General features: G+C 47.0%; 1 protein-coding gene across 3 annotated transcripts in view; it reads left to right on the top strand.

Moving 5' to 3' along the window:
* The window catches only part of LOC115171757 (probable G-protein coupled receptor 139), a 35,546-nt gene extending 18,237 nt beyond the window's left edge, over positions 1–17,309 (top strand). For all 3 annotated transcript variants that reach the window (XM_029728877.1, XM_029728878.1, XM_029728879.1), the window contains one exon: positions 16,221–17,309. In XM_029728877.1, the coding sequence (XP_029584737.1) occupies positions 16,221–17,200 (980 nt within the window). In that variant the 3' untranslated portion in view covers positions 17,201–17,309. The remainder of the gene's footprint in view (positions 1–16,220) is intronic.
* The last annotated feature ends 6,107 nt before the right edge of the window (positions 17,310–23,416 follow it).

The following is a 23,416-nucleotide window of genomic DNA, read 5'->3' as shown; positions in this document are numbered from 1 at the left end:
ACCATTAGACTCAAACTATCCACCTCCGCTTGATTTTTCACTAAAACAACTACATCATCAGCATAGGCTGAGAGACGAATAGGAGGAATATCCCTTGAAAGGTTCACCCCTTCAATGCGACTTCTTATGCTATTTAGTAGTGGCTCTATAGCAATGGCATATAACATTCCCGACAAAGAACATCCCTGCCTAATACCTCTACACACTTTAAAAGGAGCACTCAAACCACCGTTAACTTTCAATACACTTTCAATGTCACCATATATCACCTCTATCATGGCAATAAAACCAGAGCTGAACCCAAACGCCTCCAAAGTGTGCCATAAATATTGATGTTCAACTCGGTCAAATGCCTTTTCCTGATCAATTGAAATTAGACCAGCATCCAACCCAATAGCCCTAGAGACGTCCAAAAAATCACGAATCAGAGAAATGTTATCTCCTATCTGCCTGCCAGGAACACAGTAGGACTGGTCCGTATGTATGATTTGCCCCATCACCTCCCTCAACCTGTTGGACAAAGCTTTTGACAGGATCTTATAATCAGTGCACAATAAAGCCACCGGCCTCCAGTTCTTCACCTCCCTAGGGTCACCCTTTTTGGGCAGTAGGGTGAGGACAGCCCTTCTGCAGCTTATTGGTAGTAACCCTCCGGTTAAACTATCATTAACTACTGCTAGCCAATCCTCTCCCAACATAGCCCAAAAAGACTTAAAAAAGTCAACGGGAAGCCCATCAATGCCTGGTGCCCTTCCATTTTCCATGCCTTTTAATGCAGTGTATAACTCCTGCAAAGACAATGGTTGCTCAAGCTCAACCTGAGCTTCTGCAGCCACCTGTGGGAGCCCATCAAGGAACTGCTGTGTCACTGTTTTATCCTCTTTGTACTCACACTTGTAGAGCTCAGCATAGAACTCTACTGCCCTCTTTCTAATTCCACTAGGTCTAGTGAGCTCTTGTCCAACAGCTGATTTGAGACAATGAATCATTTTTCTTTGTCCGTTCTTTTTCTCTAAACCAAAGAAAAATTTGGATGAGGCATCCATTTCAGAGATTCCCTGAAACTTACTTCTCACCAATGCCCCCTGTGCTCTGATACCCAGCAGGTCTGCCAATGCAGCTTTTTTCCTCTTGAGGGCCTGAGTGTGGCCTCGATCTCCTGTGGTCTCAACCAACGTCATGAGTTCCACTATTTCAGTCTCTAGGGCTTTCATTGATCTGGTGATATCCTTGGTGACATTCCTCGTGTATTGCTTACAGAATTGTTGAATGTGGATTTTCCCTATATCCCACCACTGTTGAAGGGATACAAAACTGGCCTTTTGAGACCTCCACCTCTCCCAGAAAAAACTAAAACATTTCCTGAAGTGAGCATCACTCAATAAAGTTATGTTAAAATGCCAGTATGCGCTTTTAGGTTTTACATCGTTAATGAACACCACCTCTGTTATTAAACAATGATCAGAAAATCCCACTGGGGTTATCACACTTGATTTACAGACCTGAGATTGATGCTCAAAACAATAAAACCTATCTAACCTGGCCATAGAGATGGTGTTCTCCCTCACATGCACCCATGTATACTGCCTTGTGCCTCCATGTTGACTCCGCCAAATGTCACACAGTTCATTTGTTACAATGAGACGTTTTAAAAAAGTCCTTGAGGCTATATGAGGTTCTTTGTGGTTTCTATCTAAATCACTGACTGTGCAGTTAAAATCCCCAGCAATAAATAAATAATCTTCCTTGTTACATTTCTCAATGGTATTTGATAATGTCTCTAAAAAGCATACCCTCTCAACTGCCACCACTGGGGCATATACATTTATCAGACACATAGTGATGTTTTCATACCTTACTCTAACTTTTAGTAACCTCCCCTCAACTACCTCTTCAACCTCATATGACAAAGGCAAAAACCCTTTTGAGAACAATATGGCCACACCCCCACTTTTTGTGTTTTTATGACTACACACCACTGTCCCCCCCCACTCCTGTTTCCACATAACTTCATTTTCCAAATTACTATGCGTTTCTTGTAGAAAAATTATGTCACTTCCCTTTCCCCTAATTAACTCATACACTATGGCTCTTTTTTTAACGTCTCTTGCCCCATTTACATTTAAAGAAGAAATCTTAAAACTGCTCATGGTTGAAGAAAAAAATACAGAGGAAGGCCCAGAAACTACATCTCTTTACAGAGTTAAAACTGCGACTGAACTCTTTCATTTTCTTTAGAATTTACATCACTTATCACTCTCGTTACCACTTTCTTGAGTCTAGCAATTTCAGGGCTTGTCAAACCTCCCCCTGTTATTTTTGACATCAGAAACTTTGCTGATTCAATAAACAATTCACTTTCAGGGAAAAAATCTGTTATATTATAATCCTGCATATATTTCTTCCCTTTTGTCAACTTCAGAAATTGACGTACCTTCCCAATCCCATACCTCCCTTCCTCCCCATTTATCTCACTATTTTGTTGTGACGCATCAGATGACTCACTCTCGCTATCCTCCCCAGAAGAAAACTCCACCATCTCTACAACCTGTTTATCTTCAAGTGAATTATCCATCTCTACCTTCCTCTTGGAATTAGACCCTTCCCCACCCCTTACATTCTTCCTCTTACTCCTCGGTATTTTGAAAACAGCTGCTTCCTTTCCCATTATTTCAATCTCCTCTTGACCTCCAATTTCGTTTTCCAGCACCACCTCAGCGACGGCAGTCGCAATCTCACCGACTGTTTCCCCTCCCTCTTTGTTCTGATCTACAACAATTGCCCCCGTTTCCACACTGCCTTCCTCTCCTACTTTTCCTACCACATCTGCCCACCTTCTCCCTTCCCCTGCACCCTTAGCATGTTCATCCCTTCGCGGTGGTGCGTTAGCTGCACCAGCACTAGAGCTGCTACCGGGCTCTGCGTGCTCATTCTCGGGACAATTACGCACCAAATGCCCCTCTCTTCCACAGCCAAAGCATTTCATTGATTCAGTAGAAGCGTAGAAGACATAATCAAATCCATCAATCTTAAAACTGAATGCTAAATTCAGTTCATCAGTGTCCTTTTTTAAAATCATATGCACTTGTCTCCTATGCGACACGACATGCTTCAGCAACGGAGATTTGCATCCAAAAAGAACCTTCTTTATTGTTGATACAATTTGACCATGACGAGATAACTCTCGCTCCAACACTTCATCTCTAACAAATGGTGGCACGTTAGAAAGTATAACTTTCTTTGCCGGATTCATAAGCGGAAATACCGGTGTCTGTGTTTCCCGCAACACAACACCACTCTCAACTATCGTATTCACCTTTTCAATTGAATCTAAGAATATCACTACAGCGCTATTCATCCTTGAGGCTGATTTGATACTATCATACCCAATGATAGCACCCACTGCCAAGCTACATTCTCCCACTGAACACCCGGCCGCAGCAGGAATCTTTACTTCATGTCGCCGACTAAGTTTTTCAAACTCCAAACTTCCGCGAGTGGCCATTGCAACCAGCCCCACCCGCTGGTTGTGCCCTCGCGAAAACCAACCTCAACGATCCCACCACCCCTATACGTGCTTAGTGATATTTAGACAAGATACCCTTAAAACAACTAAACTAATCAACATATATATATATACACACCAAAACCCAATAGGGTGAAGATAATTCCAGTCGCTCTCACAATCACTCCTGCTTCACGACTCACTCCCAGCATGCACTCCAACGAGAGAGAGAGAGAGGGGGAGAAGGAGATAGATGGAGAAAGAGGGCTGGATAGAGAGAGAGGGAGAAGGAGTTAGATGGAGAAAGAGGGCTGGATAGAGAGAGAGGGAGAAGGAGATAGATGGAGAAAGAAGGCTGGCTGGATAGAGAGAGAGGGAGAAGGAGATAGATGAAGAAAGAGGGCTGGATAGAGAGAGAGAGAGAGAGAGAGAGAGAGAGAGAGAGAGAGAGAGAGAGAGGGAGAAGGAGATAGATGGAGAAAGAGGGCTGGATAGAGAGAGAGGGAGAAGGAGTTAGATGGAGAAGGAGGGCTGGATAGAGAGAGGGAGAAGGAGATAGATGGCGAAAGAGGGCTGGATAGAGAGAGAGGGAGAAGGAGATAGATGAAGAAAGAGGGCTGGATAGAGAGAGAGAGAGAGAGAGAGAGAGAGAGAGAGAGAGAGAGAGGGAGAAGGAGATAGATGGAGAAAGAGGGCTGGATAGAGAGATAGATGGAGAAAGAGGGCTGGATAGAGAGAGAGGGAGAAGGAGTTAGATGGAGAAGGAGGGCTGGATAGAGAGAGGGAGAAGGAGATAGATGGCGAAAGAGGGCTGGATAGAGAGAGAGGGAGAAGGAGATAGAGGGAGAAAGAGGGCTGGATAGAGAGAGAGGGAGAAGGAGACAGATGGAGAAAGAGGGCTGGATAGAGAGAGGGAGAAGGAGATAGATGGAGAAAGAGGGCTGGATAGAGAGAGAGGGAGAAGGAGTTAGATGGAGAAAGAGGGCTGGATAGAGAGAGGGAGAAGGAGATAGATGGAGAAAGAGGGCTGGATAGAGAGAGGGAGAAGGAGATAGAGGGAGAAAGAGGGCTGGATAGAGAGAGAGGGAGAAGGAGATAGATGGAGAGGGAGAGGCTAGAGGATTATTATGTGAAGAATCCATTGCGTTGGATTTGCTGGCATCTTCTAATGTCTCTCCCCAGGTGGCTTAAGGCTTAGCGACACACTTTGATACACAAACACACAGAGACACAGAGACACACAGGAGCAAGGAGAGAAACCACCTGGTTACGCTTTCAGGTACTCCAGGCAGATGTACAGACACAGACAGACAGACAGACAGACAGACAGACAGACAGACAGACAGACAGACAGACAGACAGACAGACAGACAGACAGACAGACAGACAGACAGACAGACAGACAGACAGACAGACAGACAGACAGACAGACAGACAGACAGACAGACAGACAGACAGACACGCGGGTCGTCTAAAGGAGACCAAGGTGCGGCGTGTGAAGTGCTCATATTTACTTTTAATGAATATACTTAAACAAAACAACAAAACGACCGACAACAGTTCCGTCAGGTGACATACACTAAACAGAAAACAACTACCCACAAAACCCAGGAAGAAAAACACCTACTTAAATATGATCTCCAATCAGAGGCAATGAGGATCAGCTGCCTCCAATTGGAGACCAACCCAAACAACCCCAACATAGAAATAGAAAAACTAGAACAAACATAGAAATAGAAAACATAGAAAAACCCAAAACATCCCCTGTCACGCCCTTACCTACTCTACTATAGAAAATGACATCTTACTAGGGTCAGGATGTGACACAGACAGACAGACAGACAGACAGACAGACAGACAGACAGACAGACAGACAGACAGACAGACAGACAGACAGACACAGACAGACAGACAGACCGACATTTATACAGTACACACACATACACAGAGAGTGTAGGATGAGATAGTAGAGCGAGAGACATTTAACTTTTCACTCTGGAACAACATCAGTAGCATAATCAAGTGAAGTTCAACAACAAAAACAATTGAGTGGCTAGATGAGTGTCCGGGAGGCTGACTGGTGAGTGATCAGCAGCACACAGGATGGGATCGTCTGCTGGATTATCCCATTAAACTTGGAGAGGAGAGAGAACCTGAAATGCTGCAAAGCAAACTGATAATGTGTGTGTGCGTGTGCCCGCATGCCCGTGTGCCTGGGCATCTATGCCTGCGTCTGACAAGGACATCTTTAGTCATTATCTGGAGCCTGCTTTGTCATTAGTAATCAGCTGATAGCAGAGAGGTGTGACATGTGATGGACTAGACTCTGAGCTGCCATCTTTAATCCAATCCCACGTCTATTACCAGACAGACTGGGAGAAAGAGAGAGGGGGAGAGAGAGATAGAAGGAGAGAGACAGAGGGAGAGAGAGAGGTGGGGGGAGGAAAAAGATAGGCGGAGGGAAAGGCACCACAGACCTCTTTCATCTAGCAGGATGTCCTGTGACGTGCTAAGTGCATTGATGTCTCTGTGACATAACAATGCAAATCAATGTCAGAAATGTCATGGACAGACATACAGCAGCTTTATCTACTGCAAGATAACAAAGAGGGATGAATGTTGCCTGGTTGCCTTCAACACGCATCATTGGAATCAGCTATTTTGGATGTAAAGGGAAACTTCTGATTTAATCAACAGAGCTCGCTTGGTTACAAAAGCACAGATCTTGACAGCTGCACATGTTCTCTTTATGCTTAAGGCTACTTCCAAAATCTCCACTTTTCTCCCAAAGTGTACACTTTTATACTCACCATCATGAGGTATATTGCAGTTTCCCACACACATGTACTTACACATGTACACATGCATGACCATTGAACTTGTTGACACACAAGAAATCACACACACACACACACACACACACACACACACACACACACACACACACACACACACACACACACACACACACACACACACACACATATGCATACACACATACACACAGTTGGTTTTGCCTTAGTAACAGCAGGCTAAATCATATAGACCCCTTTGTGTCCACGTTTCTCCTACTACTGGCAGAGAGTCCCAGGAAGAGGGGAGGGAGGGAGGGATGGAGGGAGGGAGGAAATAATAGAAAACTGTGATTGTCCCAGCACGACAGAGGGAGGGATGCAGGGAGGGAGAGATGGAGGGAGGGAGAGAGAGAGGTAGAGAGAGAGGGAGGGGGGCGAAGTTATAGAAAACTGTGATTATCCCCCACATCTTGCTCATGAACAATTCACCATGGCCCCATGGCCCAGCACGACCCTTAAGAAGGGTGGGAGGGAGGGAGTGAGACTGGGAGAAAATTATAGAAAACTGTGATTGTCCCTCCATGTCCCCTGAGTCATTCCCCATGCTCCATCAAGGACAGAAGGGCGGGACAGAAGGGAAGGACAGAAGGAGAGAGGAAATAAGGAATGTGAGGGAGGGAGGGAGTTACAGAGCAAAGAAAGAGGCGAATGAGGAGGAAAGGAGAAGTGAAAAGGGAGAGAAAAGATGGAAGAAGAAGAAAGGAAAAGAAAAGAAAAGAAAGAGTGAAGGCGTGAGGAGAGGAGGAAGAATCAAGAGGGGGAGGAAAATACAGAGGGAGAAAGAGGGTGGTGTCCTTGGACTGTTTATCTGGGCCAGCCGGAGCCTCAACGACTCAGCAAGGCCGTGACGGTGCCCTGTCATTGTTCCCTGGTTTTGTTGTGGCGCCGTATATTATTATTTAATCGGGCTAACTAATGGACCCGCGAGTGCCACCTTGCAACTCACCAGGTGGAGGGTGGAGGAGGTGAAGGATATGGGGAGAAAGGGATGGAGGGAGGGAGCGAAGGATGAGGTTGAAAGGGAGAAGGGAGGAGGGAGGGAGGGAGGGAGGGAGAGAGAGAGGGAAGGTTGAGGAGAGAGAGAGAGGGAGAGAGGAGAGGAGAGAAGAGGAGAAGAGAGGAGAGGAGAAAAATGGTCACAGGCAATATTCTACTAAGCAAATTATTAGTCTTTAGAAAGGGGTTAGGGTTAGGGTCAGTATTGTAGTACTCGAGACTGGTCTCGGTCTCGAGTCCGGTCTCGAGACCACATATTGAGTGTCTTGGTCTTGTTTTGGTGCCGGAAACATTTGTACTCGGTCTTGACTCAGTCTCTGACAGTGAGGACTCATCATTTCTTCCGGAGACCAGCGGAGTAAAAAACTCCTAATTATCAGCTTCCATTCAGTCAGCCCATAAAACCATTTCGCCAGGCCAAATATATACACTCCTTCCTTGAAACATGAATATCTTAACAGCCTTTATATCTACAATAGACATGTTTGTGTAGTGGTGAACCTACAGGCCTTCAGTGTGTGACAGGTTCGTGATTCTGACAGGACAGCAACTGTAATACCAGAGCTCTCATGTAGAGAGTGCACTTTCTGTAAAACACAAAGGGCCAGTGGTGCACTGGAGGGTATATGCAGGTATAAGCATACACTCAGTTCTTAATCCCTACTGATACAACTTATCAATTATGTAGTACAATAGAGAAATCATGCACAAAGTAGCCTACACAATCGCAAAGGACGTGAAATATATTCACATGCGTGCTGCACACATAGCCTAGTTTCAGTGGAATATCATTTGCAGGCAGCAAGAGCGTGCATCTCTCAACTGGTTTTGGCATGGAGCAGCTCACAGAAGAATGACATCGGTAGTTGGTAAGGTAGGACAGACGTTTCAACATATGATATCTACCAGTATATGCTAACTAAGGCAACAATGGGTATGCAAACCAGGTATTGAAAAAGTGTTGGTTGGTAGGATGTGCAATTTTCATCATGTGCTGTTTGCATCAGGGGCGTAGACATGGACCGGCCTGGGTGGACAGAGGCCCACCCACTGGGGAGCCAGGCCCTGAAGGCCCACCCAATCAGATTGATGTAGTTTAAACATTGTTGTGGATTTAGACCATCACATTTTTGTCTTTTTTCTGTTAAAAAAAAGTGTGGTTTTGAGTGACAATTTGAAAAATCTATAGGAAAACATAACATAGGATTTTTCACACAGGGTGCCTTTCCTTTGCTGGGGGGGCCGAACGTTTGGGCAAAATTAGAGTATACCCACATCTCCAAGCACCACTTCACCACTGCATAGGGCTGATGGAAAGACAGCAGTCACACTGCATGATGTTAAAGGATAAGCAGTGTCACGATTGTCTAGGACCAGTAGATATGTGAAATCAGGAGCAGGAGACAGAGGGCCGGAGCAACTGAGTTTTAATAATAAATACAAGACGCAATAGCCGTTGGGCACAGGGCGCGTGGCGAAGTCCGCCAGGAGAAAACACTTTTCCCAAAACAAATAAGCGCACTGGAAAACAAACAGCGCGCGGGGCGCAGCCCGGCAATATAATGTCTACTAATCGGATATAATTACAACTGTCCTGAGTGAACAAATAAACAATCCCGCACGAGAACCCCAACTGAAAATACACACTAAATAACCCCCCACTAATGACAAACCCAAAACAGGTGCGGGATAGACAGACAAAACCAAAAGACACAGAAACAACGATCGGTGGCAGCTAATAGGCCGGCGACGACGACCGGCGAGCGCCGCCCGACCGAGGAGGGGCGCCACCTTCGTTAGATACTGTGACAGTACCCCTCCCCTCGGGGACGGCCCGGAGGGCGAGGCGCCGGCCGATCCGGACGGCGACGGTGGAATTCTTGTAGCATCGGTGGATCTAGAATGTCCGCCGCCGGAACCCAGCACCTCTCCTCCGGACCGTACCCCTCCCAGTCCACGAGGTACTGCAGGCCCCCTACCCGACGTCGGGAGTCCAGGATGGTTCGGACTGTGTACGCCGGGGCCCCCCCGATGTCCAGGGGGGGCGGGGGGACCTCCAGCACCTCATCGTCCTGCAGTGGACCAGCTACCACCGGCCTGAGGAGAGACACATGAAACGAGGGGTTAATGCGGTAATATGTAGGGAGTTGTAACCTGTAACACACCTCGTTTATCCTCCTCAGGACTTTGAACGGCCCCACAAACCGCGGACCCAGCTTCCGGCAGGGCAGGCGGAGGGGCAGGTTCCGCGTCGAGAGCCAGACTCTGTCCCCCGGATTATACACGGGGGCGTCACTGCGGTGGCGGTCAGCGCTCTCCTTGTGTCGTTCACCAGCCCTCCTTAGGCACTCCTGGACACCATTCCAGGTCTCCTGAGAGCGCTCCACCCATGCCTCCACCGCAGGAGCCTCCATCTGGCTCTGTTGCCATGGCACCAGGACCGGCTGATACCCCAAGACCACCTGGAAGGGTGACAGGTTGGTAGAGGAGTGGCGCTGAGAGTTCTGGGCCATCTCGGCCCATGGCACGAACTGCGCCCACTCCCCTGGCCGGTCCTGGCAATATGACCGCAGAAACCTGCCCACATCCTGGTTGATGCGTTCTACCTGCCCATTACTCTCGGGGTGGAAACCCGAGGTCAGGCTGACCGAGACCCCCAGCCTCTCCATAAACGATCTCCACACCCTGAACGTGAACTGGGGACCCCGATCAGATACGATGTCCTCGGGCACCCCATAGTGCCGGAAGACATGGGTGAACAGGGCCTCCGCGGTCTGCAGGGCCGTAGGAAGACCGGGCAAAGGGAGCAGACGGCAGGACTTAGAGAACCTGTCCACAACGACCAGGATCGCCGTATTCCCCTGGGACGGCGGGAGATCCGTGAGGAAATCCACCGAGAGGTGAGGCCAAGGCCGTTGCGGAACAGGGAGGGGCTGTAATTTCCCTCGAGGCAGGTGCCTAGGAGCCTTGCACTGAGCGCATACCGAACAGGAAGAGACATAACGCCGAACATCCTCAGCCAAGGTGGGCCACCAGTACCTTCCCTTCAGGCCCCGCACTGTCCGTTCCACCCCAGGATGACCCGAGGAGGGTAGAGTGTGGGACCATCGGATCAGTCGATCGCGAACACCAAGCGGAACGTATTTCAGGCCCACGGGACACTGCGGTGGAGTGGGTTCTGACCGACCCGCCCGCTCGATGTCCGCATCCACCTCCCATACCACCGGCGCCACCAGACAGGAGGCGGGAAGTATGGGAGTAGGATCGATGGTCCGCTCCTCGGTGTCGTAGAGACGCAACAGTGCGTCAGCCTTCCGGTTCCGGGAACCTGGAATGTACGAGAGAGTGAAGTTAAACCTCGTAAAAAACATGGCCCACCTTGCCTGACGGGGATTAAGCCTCCTCGCTGCCCGGATATACTCCAGGTTACGGTGGTCGGTCCAGATGAGAAAAGGGTGACGTGCCCCCTCAAGCCAATGTCTCCACACCGTCAAAGCCCTGACCACAGCTAACAGCTCCCGGTCCCCCACATCATAGTTGCGCTCCGCCGGGCTCAGCTTCTTAGAAAAGAAGGCACATGGGCGGAGCTTCGGAGGAACGCCCGAGCGCTGCGATAGCACAGCTCCTACCCCAGCCTCGGACGCGTCCACCTCCACTATGAATGGCAAAGAGGGGTCCGGATGTGCCAGGACAGGTGCGTTGGTAAACAGAACCTTCAGACGAAGGAAGGCTCTGTTCGCCTCTGCTGACCATCGTAGCCGCACCGGCCCCCCCTTCAACAGTGAGGTAATGGGAGCCGCCACCTGACCAAAACCCCGGATAAACCTCCGATAATAATTAGCGAACCCCAAGAACCGCTGCACCTCCTTCACAGTGGTTGGGGTTGGCCAATTACGCACAGCTGTCAAGCGGTCACACTCCACCTCCACACCCGAGGTGGAAATGCGATATCCTAGAAATGAGACGGCTCGTTTGGAGAACTCACATTTCTCCGCCTTGACGTATAGGTTATGCTCCAGCAGCCGCCCAAGCACTTTACGCACCAGGGACACATGCTCGGCGCGTGTGGCGGAGCAAATCAGGATGTCATCGATGTACACCACCACACCCTGCCCGAGCATGTCCCGAAGGACCTCGTCCACAAAGGATTGGAAGACAGCGGGAGCGTTCTTTAACCCATACGTCATGACGAGGTACTCATAATGGCCCGATGTGGTACTAAATGCGGTTTTCCACTCGTCTCCATCTCGGATACGCACCAGGTTATATGCGCTCCTGAGATCTAATTTCGTGAAGAAGCGCGCCCCGTGAAATGACTCCACTGCCGTAGCAATGAGAGGTAGCGGGTAACTGAAACCCACTGTGATAGCATTTAGACCTCTATAGTCAATGCACGGGCGCAGGCCTCCCTCCTTCTTCTTCACAAAAAAAAACTCGAGGAGACGGGGGACTTAGATGGCCGAATGTATCCCTGTCTCAAGGATTCAGTGACGTATGTATCCATAGCCACTGTCTCCTCCTGAGACAGAGGATACACGTGACTCCTAGGAAAGACCGCGTCGGCCTGGAGGTTTATCGCACAATCCCCTCGTCGATGGGGTGGTAATAGAGTCGCCTTTGTCTTACTGAAGGCGATAGCCAAATCGGCATACTCTGAGGGAATGTGCACGGTGGAGACTTGGTCTGGACTCTCCACCGTAGTCGCACCGATGGAAACTCCTATGCACCTACCTGAGCACTCCCTCGACCACCCCGTAAGAGCCCTCTGTCTCCACGAAATCTGAGGGTTGTGTGTGGCTAGCCAGGGGATTCCCAGTACCACCGGAAACGCTGGGGAGTCAATGAGGAACAGGCTGGTACGCTCCTCATGACCCCCCCACGTCTGCATCACCAGTGGCACTGTGACCTCCCCTACTTGGTCTGACCCTAGCGGTCGACTATCTAGGGCGTGCACGGGGAAGGGGTGGTCCAGCTGAACCAGGGGAATCCCTAACCTCTTCGCTAACCCAAGGTCCATAAAACTCCCAGCTGCACCTGAATCGACTAGTGCCTTATACTGGAAGTGAGGGGAAAAATCTGGAAAACAAACCAAGGTGTACATGTGGTCGACAGGGGGCTCTGGGTGTGGCTGGTGCGGACTCACCTGGGGGTTCGAAGTAGTGCTCTGCCTGCCCTCCGAACTCCCGGGGGGACCACTCCAGCACCGGTACACAGTGTGTCCTCTGCGTCCACATCGGGTGCAGGAGAGACCCCCCCCTCCGGTCCTCCTCGACGCAGCCCCCCCTATCTCCATGGGCTGTGGAGCGGGGGGACTGGGAGGCGGAACGAACAGGCCCCGACTGGAACGTCCCCGGGAAGCCAGCAGGTTGTCCAGTCTAATGGACAAGTCCACCAGTTGGTCGAGGGTGGAGGCGTTGTCCCTACAGGCCAGCTCCCGGCGGACGTCCTCGCGAAGGCTACACCTATAGGGGTCTATCAAGGCCCGCTCGTTCCACCCCGATCCAGCGGCGAGAGTCCGGAATTCCAGGGCGAAATCCTGAGCGCTCCTCGTCTCCTGTCTCAAATGGAATAACCGCTCACCCGCCGCCCTGCCCTCCGGGGGATGATCGAAAACCGCCCGGAAGCGGCGGGTGAACTCAGGGTAGTTGCCCCGAGCCGAGTCTGGGCCATCCCAGACCGCATTGGCCCATTCTAGGGCTCGACCCGTGAGACAGGAGACGAGGACGCTCACCCTCTCTTCGTCGGAGGGGGGGGCGGACGGTCGCCAGGTATAGTTCCAATTGGAGCAAGAACCCCTTGCACCCAGCGGCCGTCCCATCGAACTCCCGGGGAGGAGTAATCCGGATTCCACCGGCGCCCGCTTCAGGGGGTGTGTGTAGGGGCGCAGGGTGAGGGACCGGAGCTGGTCCAGCTGGGGAAGCACCTCTCTCCCAGTTCTCCAACCGGGCCAACACCTGGTCCATGGTCGAGCCTAGGCGGTGGAGGAGGCTGGCGTGTTGAGAGACCTGCTCAGCCATGGACGGCGCTTCTGCTCCTGCTGACTCCATTTTCGGTGCGGGATTCTGTCACGATTGTCTAGGACCAGTAGATATGTGAAATCAGGAGCAGGAGACAGAGGGCCGGAGCAACTGAGTTTTAATAATAAATACAAGACGCAATAGCCGTTGGGCACAGGGCGCGTGGCGAAGTCCGCCAGGAGAAAACACTTTTCCCAAAAATAAGCGCACTGGAAAACAAACAGCGCGCGGGGCGCAGCCCGGCAATATAATGTCTACTAATCGGATATAATTACAACTGTCCTGAGTGAACAAATGAACAATCCCGCACGAGAACCCCAACTGAAAATACACACTAAATAACCCCCCACTAATGACAAACACAAAACAGGTGCGGGATAGACAGACAAAACCAAAAGACACAGAAACAACGATCGGTGGCAGCTAATAGGCCGGCGACGACGACCGGCGAGCGCCGCCCGACCGAGGAGGGGCGCCACCTTCGTTAGATACTGTGACAAGCAGTCCATAAACTAGGACATAATAAGCCAGTAGGTCCCAATCATAAGAATACAAAAACACAACCATTAACAATTTCCCAATTGAAATGTACAACTTTTAATTCCCATTGCAAAAAACACTTCACGTTTAACAAACAAAGTAACTGGTGACCTAAAGTTTAAAGTGGAACTTACAGCGTTTTTACTACTTTGCGGATATGAAACAAACAGACAATCATAATATCAGTCAAAAATATAAAATTCCCAGTTTATGCTGCAAAACCAACTTTAGAAGATGTTTTAAAAATAGGTTCTATTTGACTCAACGTTCCATGACGTACACTAAGGCATTGTTGGCAGAATAGATGGATGCAGTTCAGTATATCATTAATATAATTCACCAATACATTTCTTGGTAGTCCAACAAATACAGCAATCAGGTTGTAAATCACAGCTGGACTGGTACATTGTTTGATGACTCCACATGCACTGTTTCTGTTTCAATTACTCAATATTCTGGACAAAAACGGACGAATGTAATTAAGGCTGGGAATGTCAATACAATCAAACTAGCAAACTAAAAACACAGAGCCTAATGTTAGCTAGATAACTAGCTAGCTAGCTAGCTGCTAGGTGGATGTCATTTCATGCCATTGGAAGAGTGGGTGTGACTGACTTTTTCCCCTCATATCGTTTTTTTCGGTAGCTATACACAGCTAGAGATGCATGTGTCATTTGCTTATCCAGCAAGAACTTGAACGACTGTTATACAGTTAGCATATCTCTTGTGTTGCAAATTCACTCTACCTATCTTCTCCGATTTCAGAGCACTCACGTCTGAGTGCAAAACAACTAATGAATTTGCAAAATCCGAAACACCTGCTGAATATGACCAGTGTCAGTAAATATAGACAAAAAAAGTCATAGTTATTCAGGAACTAGACTAGATAACACTCTAGATAACACTCTAGATAACACTAGATAACATGTAAACAGCCTAACCAGCTCTGCTGCAGCGACAAAAATGGTCAGAGTGAGGTCTGGGAGTAGCTAGCTCACAAGCTAGCCAATTTTAGCCAGTTAGCTTGGGTGCTTGGTTCAAATCAAATCAAATCAAATTTATTTATATAGCCCTTCGTATATCAGCTGAAATCTCAAAGTGCTGTACAGAAACCCAGCCTAAAACCCCAAACAGCAAGCAATGCATGTGAAAGAGGCACGGTGGCTAGGAAAAACTCCCTAGGAAAAACTCCCTAGAAAGGCCAAAAACCTAGGAAGAAACCTAGAGAGGAACCAGGCTATGAGGGGACAAGCATGCATTGGCAGGCAATCTGCAGAAGGACTAGGAGGCTACAATTCCCCATCGTTTATCAGTGCAATTTTGACGGCCAACTAACTGAAAACGTTTGAAAGGGTTTATCTAATGTTCCTTCGTTATAATACTCATTTAGAACTCTTACTATGGTGGTGATTTGTCAAATTTACAACATAGTCTTGAATTGGACATTTTTCTGGTCTCGGTCTTGACTCGTCGTGGAACCCTCCAGATCTCAGTCTTGACTCGGTCTCGCCCTCCTCCGTTCTTTGGTCTTGACTCAGATTCGATTTGCTCCGGTCTTGGTCTTCAATCAGTCTTGCTTTCAGTGGTCTCGAACACAACACTTGTTAGGGTTATGTAAAGGGTTGTTATTTGGTTCTCTTTATGACAAATTAAACTTTGTGTAGACGTGTGTGTGTGTGTGTGTGTGTGTGTGTGTGTGTGTGTGTGTGTGTGTGTGTGTGTGTGTGTGTGTGTGTGTGTGTGTGCATGTACATGTACATGTACATGTGTGGGTGTGCTCCATATAGGTAGAGTGTGTGCTGTTTCTGATTGGCTGAATGAGTGTTGTTCCTTGTCAATGACCTCCCCAGTAAAACTAACTCTCTTCTTCTCTCTTTCATTTTCCTTTGGCATAACCCGTTTTCATTCCACTTTCAATTTCAACCTCTCATCATAATTTTTTCTTCACTTCCATGCTTTTCCTCTCATGTAATTTCCCCATCACTTTCCTCTCCTTTCTATCTCTGTCTCCATTCATCTCCCCATATATCTGACCCTTGGCTCATACTCACCCCCCTCACATCCGTTCCTTTCTTTCGTTGCAACAACTTGTTTCCACTCTGCTTTCTATCTCTCCCTCTCTTCTTCCTTTCTCAACTCTCACCTATTCAATTTCTCGACCACTCTCCTCCTCTCCTCTTCTCTCCTTTCATTCCCTCCATAAACCACCCATCTGCGCCTCCCCATCCTATCCCTTCCCCTCTCCTTCATCTCCCTAACCTATTCCCTTGTGTCACCCTCATAACCTTCCCCCTCCCCCTCATCCAGCCAACATACTCACTGTCATCATCCTCTCCCAGCTGGTGTTACGGCGTCAGAAGTCCTCCTATAACTACCTTCTGGCGCTCGCCGCCGCTGACATCCTGGTCCTCCTGCTCATCGTCTTCGTCGACTTCATATTGGAGGACTTCATTTTGGGCGCGCCCCTTCCCCCCTCCCTCAACAAGGCAGTCCAGGTCCTGGAGTTCTCCTCCATCCACACCTCCATCTGGATCACGGTCCCCTTGACCGTTGACCGTTATATTGCAGTCTGTCACCCGTTGAAGTATCATAGCGTTTCCTACCCAGCCCGCACACGGCGAGTCATTATGGGCGTCTATATGGGGTGTTTGGTGTCTGCGGCGCCTTACTACTGGTGGCCTGAGCTGTGGCATGGTTTACCTGGAGGTGGTACAGGAAGTGGAGGAAGGGGGAGTAGTAGTAGTGCTGCGCAGCATGTGCTAGTCTGGGTGCACTGCGCGACTGTCTATCTCCTCCCCTGCTCTGTCTTCTTCTCCCTCAATGCAATGATCGTCAGGAAGCTCCAGCGCCGTCGCAGCTGCTTCCGCCTGCGCGGCTACTCCACGGGCAAGACCACCGCCATCCTGCTCGCCATCACTTCCGTGTTTGCCGTCCTCTGGGCACCACGCACTGTCGTGATCCTTTACCACCTGTACACGGCGCCGCCGGCGTCCCCGGGTCCCGCCCGCCTTCTGCACCTCCTAACCGATGTGGCGAACATGCTAGCTCTCCTCAACACCGGGGTCAACTTCTTTCTCTACTGTTTCATCAGCAAGCGTTTCCGGACCATGGCGGCCACGGTTCTCCGGACGTTGTTCCGATGCCGTAAGCAGCCGCCGCCGTTCTACGCTGGACACAACTTCTCTATCACTAGTAGCCCCTGGATCTCCCCTGCCAACTCCCACTGCATCAAGATGCTGGTATACCAGTACGATAAGAACGGCAAGCCCATCTGCATCTCCTCGTGAGGGGGGAAGTGTGGAGGGTTTCCCTGACGACCGACCTTGATGATGACCCGATTCTGGGACTCTTTGAGCTTTTCAAATGTCAACAGACATTTAGAGTGGAGGGCTGGAAAGGTGGAGGAGAGGAAAGGAGAGTTAGAGGAGAGGTGATGAGAGGTGGAGGAGAGGAGAGATGGAGGAGAGGAGAGGTGGTGGAGAGGAGAGGTGGAGGAGAGAAGAGGTAGAGGAGCGTCTGAGAAGAGGAGACAGAAAGGTATGTGGTTGGTGTATGGATACGTAACAATCTATCTATCTGAAGTGAGAGAAAGAATGTTTGAGAACAAGAAGAAGAATAAAAGTGGAGAAATCAAGTAGGAATGTTGCTGAGCACAAACAGCAGAACAGAACTCACAACCCAGCAACAGAGTGTTGAGAACCATCCCTCCACTCGTTCATGCGGAAAAGCAATCTAAAAGACTGATCATTCAGACTGGATAACTGCCTGTCTTTTTGGCTGTATTACAGCTCCGACAGTGTCTGACGATGAGCTTTGACTGTGATCAGGGACTGATAAACGAGCATCATGGCGGCTGCTTATTACTGGGTTTTATAGCCAGCCATTTGTAAATGGGAATGGAGAGTGACAACTGAGGAATTCCTCTGTGACATATCAACCTCGCTTTGACATTGGGACGTTTTTGGTACTGTCTCTGTTATACTGCTGTCGACGGATGGGGAGGAGGAGGTGATGAAGGAGGGACGGTGGGAGGATGAGGGAGGCTCTGAATCTGAACAGATTGCCATCATCCAATGGGAGCCCTCTCTAGTCAAAGAGTTCATCGCAGAGACTCTCAGCGAGAGAAACCACTCACCTTTGAAGAGGTATCTGTGGCATTGATGCTCAAGTCTTAGACATCCTTGTCCTTAGTGGTGGCCTTAGATGATTTGATTCGCAATCACTACCATGTCCCCTGACGTGTTTTGAAACCCTGCTGACATTTCCTGTTAATATATAGTGGGTCTCAGAGGTGCATTAGACATTACAAGAGACTTTTTATTAAAAAACGGATCTGTGGATGTTAAGATGTTCTCAGAGAGTGAATTCATCAAAGATGGAAGTGATTGGGAAAAATAACCCTCCAATCAGGAGCAGTCTCACAGGTGTTGTGAAGGAAAAATAGGAGCTGCCTGTTGTTGTCATGGTGAAGGATTATGGTAGACTTGACTGTTAGATCAGCGTTCTTTAATACCAATCTTGAAGACACACATGTGCAGGTTTTTGTTCTAGCCCAGTACTAACACACTTGATTCAGCGAATCAACTGATCATCAAGCAATTTGAGAGGTTGAATCAAGATGTGCTAGGTGTGTTAATGCTGGGTTAAAACAAAAAACCTACACACTTTGTGTGTCTTCAGGACCAGGATTGAAGGAGATTGTTGTAGACGCACAAAAATAAAGCAAAACAATTACAATACTTTGTTGTAGAGGTGCCATAGGATCAGTAATCTTATAACAATGCATTCCACAATTTTAAAAGGAGGACATTTCTACCATTTACAGAGTCTTCAATTAAGTATTGGTTGTCTTTGATGATTGTATTAGTCATATTAGAATGAATGTATTTGTCCAGCTCCTCAGACCCTTAACGCGTGTGTGTCTCTGTCTGTCTGTCTGTCTGTCTGTCTGTCTGTCTGTCTGTCTGTCTGTCTGTCTGTCTGTCTGTCTGTCTGTCTGTCTGTCTGTCTGTCTGTCTGTCTGTCTGTCTGTCTGTCTGTCTGTCTGTCTGTCTGTCTGTCTGTCTGTCTGTCTGTCTGTCTGTCTGTCTGTCTGTATGTATGTATGTATGTATGTATGTATGTATGTATGTGAGAGAGCAAGAAAGGGAGAGAGACAGGCAGAGAGAAAGAGAGAGATAGAGAGAGTAAACGAGAGTTAATTAATCAATAACACCCGAGGAGGTGTGGTATATGGACAGTATACCATGGCTAAAGGGTTGTTCTTATGCACGACGCAGAACGGAGTGCCTGGACACAGCCCTTAGCCCCTTAGCCGTGGTATATTGGCCATATACCACATACCCCTGAGGTGCCTTATTGGTATTATAACCAGGCTAACAATGTAATTAGAACAGTAAAAAGCCAGTTTATTCTCGCCCTCACCCTCAAAGCTGTATTTTCCTATTCTCTCTTCAACCCTCCTCTGTCTGCCTGGCACGAGGGTGAGAAACCAGATGACTGAGAAACTATGAATCTATGAAGCCACGACAACTCATAGATCAACTGTGTTCTGTCCTGCCCAGAAACAACAACCTATAAAACCAGCCAGGTTGCTCACGATTGACTGCGAAATGTGAAGTCCGTCCAGGTAAGCCGGACATCGTTAGAAGACCTTAATTAAAACTGTCCGCAAGGGGCAATGGTGAGTGCTATTACCATCATGTAGGCTTGGGTTTTGCTTGGGCAATGTGGATGGGGATGGGGATGGACGTGTTCGATCCAACTGCTAGGTTTTAAGCCTATCCCAAACCTTAACCCTTACCTTAACCATTCGGAATTAATGCCTGAACTTAAACTTCTTAGGGCTAGGCGTCCCGTCATATTAAACATCTAGTTACATACAAGTGTCTTATATCGGTTAAAAGTTTAAATTCTTGTTAATCTAACTGCATTGTCCGATTTACAATAGGCCTTACAGCGAAAGCATGCAGACAAAGGAATCCAAAAAGCTACCAATAAACTTTGTTAAAACAAGCCAAACTATGTTTCTATTTAATCCTCAGGTACCCTAAAATGTAATTAAACAATAATATTTCAAACAGAAAAAAGTATGTTCAATAGAAAAGTAAAATTAGCAAGTGCGCGTCCTCTTCGTCGTGCGCCCACGGACTGATTTCCAACTGTGACTGCCAGTACCAAAACTCTAAATTCTTCCTCGTTTGGGAAGAAACAAGCCTGAAACCTTGAACAAAGACTGTTGACATCTAGTGGAAGCCATAGGAATTGCAATCTGGGAGCTGGAATTGCGTAGGACCAATAGGCAGTTTACTTTGGGCACGTCAGTCAGACAGGAAGTGGAGAAAAATAGACCCTATCCTGAAGAAGTTTTAACTGTGGAGTTCCTTTTGTTTTAACCCTATCCCAACCTTAACCCTAAACTAAACCATTCGGAATGAATGCATAAACTTAACCTTAAAAATCTGACGTTTATAGACAAACGTTGGATTCTGCAGTAAGACTGTGAGAGCTTGTTGTATAAAACACATCTCTGTTATTTTCTGTCCACTGAACATTCACACACACATTACACACACACACACACGTGTGCACACAAACATACACACATATCAATGCACAAACACTTTGTGGCCCTTAGTCCTCAGGCAAAACATGTATTAATCTATCCACATTGGGTGAAACTAGGCCAGAGGGCAAAATACACAAAACATTTCCTTTGAAGGATTCAGTGTGGCCTCATAAATCGTGTATTAAATGCATTTTATATCTGATGAATGGTAGAAATGCAGTTCCATCTCTCATATTTCATATCTCATTGTAGGCTATTACCCTCTCAAAGTTGTCCACTGGCCTCTGGAGGGCAGCACACTCAAGCCGATCACCCGTGATACAAGTCAGTACTCGACGTTCATCCATCTCTGAGGATGTTGGGAGATGACGTGGAAACCATCCACTAGAGGCAACAGTGAGCTCTGTTACCTTCAAGCATCTGCCTCTGGTTCCAAAGGTTTCATGTTCGAATCCAGGGATAGAAAGTTGTTTTAGATTTTTTTTAAAGAAGCCTATCCCAAACCTTAAAACTTACCTTAATCATTCGGAGTTAATGCCTAACCTTAAGAATACAGAGTTAGTGCCTAGACTTAATGTTGGAACAATAAAGAGAAATAACCAAACACTTCCAAATTTGACGTTTGAGAAACATGGATGAACGTTTAATTCTGACTTGAGACTTTGAGAGCTTTCTGGGTACACTAGCCCCCATAGAGGGTGTCCACTGCCAGAGCTTCACACCCCCATCTGAACAACCATCAAAAACAGGTTGTTTACTAATCTGTTAACCAGTCAACATCACTCTTATCACAGACTTTAGCAATTATCTTTCCAATTACACACACACACACACTCATTCGTTAAAAATAACTACTCCCCAGTAAGGAACCTTCAGAGCATGGAAGGGAGGTATGTTATTAGAGCTATATAATGAAGATAGTTGACCTAAGCTGAGACACTGTCAATAGTCAATAATGACCCAGCATGCTCTCTGCCTTGACTTGAACCCTGTCCAATCAATGTTTACTGGTCACATTAATGTTGTTTTTTGGTGGTTGCCCATTGGTCATGTTAATGTTGTTTTTTTGGTTGGTCATGTTAATGTTTTTTTTGGGTTGTCTATTGGTCAGGTTAACGTTGTTTTGTGATTGTCCATTGGTCATGTTAATGCAATTTATTGGTTGTCTATTGGTCATGATGAGCAATATGCATCAATACCACAACAGACACTTCAGTACCACTTTATTTGACCAGTTACAGTGTCATAACATTGTCATATTGTCATAAACATGACATAACAAATTATATAAGATATCCTGACAGTTTATGTCACTGAATGTCAAGTGACAATCAGTAATAAAATGTCAAACAGGACTTCATAACTATCCCAGAAAATGCAATGGGATTGTATCTAACCAATTATGGATTTTTTTTATTGAAAGCATACCAACATTGCTAGTGTGACATTAATTTATAACCCTCGTCAAAGGTTCCCACCAACGTTAATTAGACTGATTACAGTAATTTGATTTGTGAAATAGTAAACTAATACTGAAAACACCAGGAGGGTGCAGTCCTTGCCTGAGCTGTGGTTGGAAAACAGATTCAATGAATACGACCCAGGTGTCCTCTCCAGTTACCACGTGAGGGACTCTGAAACAGGTGGGAGGGAGTGGTAGTTGCTATGGTGATGACTAGGGAACACCCACTGTTGGTGACATCAATAACTCATAACCAGATAATCATCATAGGAAACTCTTATCTCTGGAGGCTTCACACTTTCCTCAAACAGATACTGTAAACCTGTATATAAAAAAGGGCAAATACAAATAGATCACATAAGAATATAATATTTTATTTTCCTCCACTCTTTCATTTTCTCTCTCAGAGTATGTCGGTGTGTGTGTGTGTGTGTGTGTATGTGTGCATGCGTGCGTGCGTAAGTCTTTGTGTGCTTCCACGTGAGCGCGCATCTGTCTGAGTGCAAGAGCTTTCAAAAGTGTGTAAAATATCAAGTCAGTTAAGACAAAAAATGTGTACAGTAAGTGGAGCAAAATATCTATGTACTCTAAATTATTAAATAGCTTATTTATGCTCCTTGGTGTAGATGACCAGTCCATATACAGAACATTATTATTAATAAATTAGCATATCTGAGATTGTATTTCCCTCTGCTTACAGTATGGCAGTCTACTGATAGCTTTTCCATTGTGTGTTTTCTACATGTCAGGCTCTTTTTAAAATCAGCTGTTCTCGTAGCCTGTTACCAGATCTGTTGGTGCTGTATTCCCAACTCAAACCAATGACCATGCTAGTTGTCAAGACAGCATAAGCAGATCTGGGATCAGGCTACAATTTCTCCATGACAGCACTTCATAAGATGTGAATTGATTGAATGTAATGCATTGATTGTTTTGGCTTGCATAATTAAGGTGCAATATGCGGAAATCACTCTGCCATTTCCTGGTTGCAAAAATTCTAATAGTTCGCCTAATGTCAGTTTATGTGACAAAACAAGCAGTCATTGTGTAGAGAATCATTGTACCATATAAACTGCTGTGAAATATATATTCCATAACCAAAAAATATTGTATTTCTAGCTGTTTGAAGCTGGTGTACAAAACCGAAAGTAAAACAAGCAAAAACGAAACATAAGAATGGGAAGCATAGAAATAGTGCATATAAAACAGATCTACAGCTTCTCAGACTCGCTTTCAATGAGAATGACAGATCTATAACTCAGATTTCTATGTAAATTTGGTCAGGTCACCCAAAAAGTTACATATTGCAGCTTTAACTAATGAATTTAAATGAATATAATGTATGTACAGTATGTATTTGGTCATTTCCTGTGAGAAGGCATGTTGAGAAGGATTATTCCCCTCTGATATTTTATAACTGAGAATAAGATAAAGATACTCTCTAATAATCAAAGATGTCTGTCTGGTCTTGTT

This window comes from Salmo trutta, chromosome 32 (assembly GCF_901001165.1).
Source record: "Salmo trutta chromosome 32, fSalTru1.1, whole genome shotgun sequence".
Classification (NCBI taxonomy): Eukaryota; Metazoa; Chordata; class Actinopteri; order Salmoniformes; family Salmonidae; genus Salmo; species Salmo trutta.
This window is presented reverse-complemented; position numbering and strand designations above follow the sequence as displayed.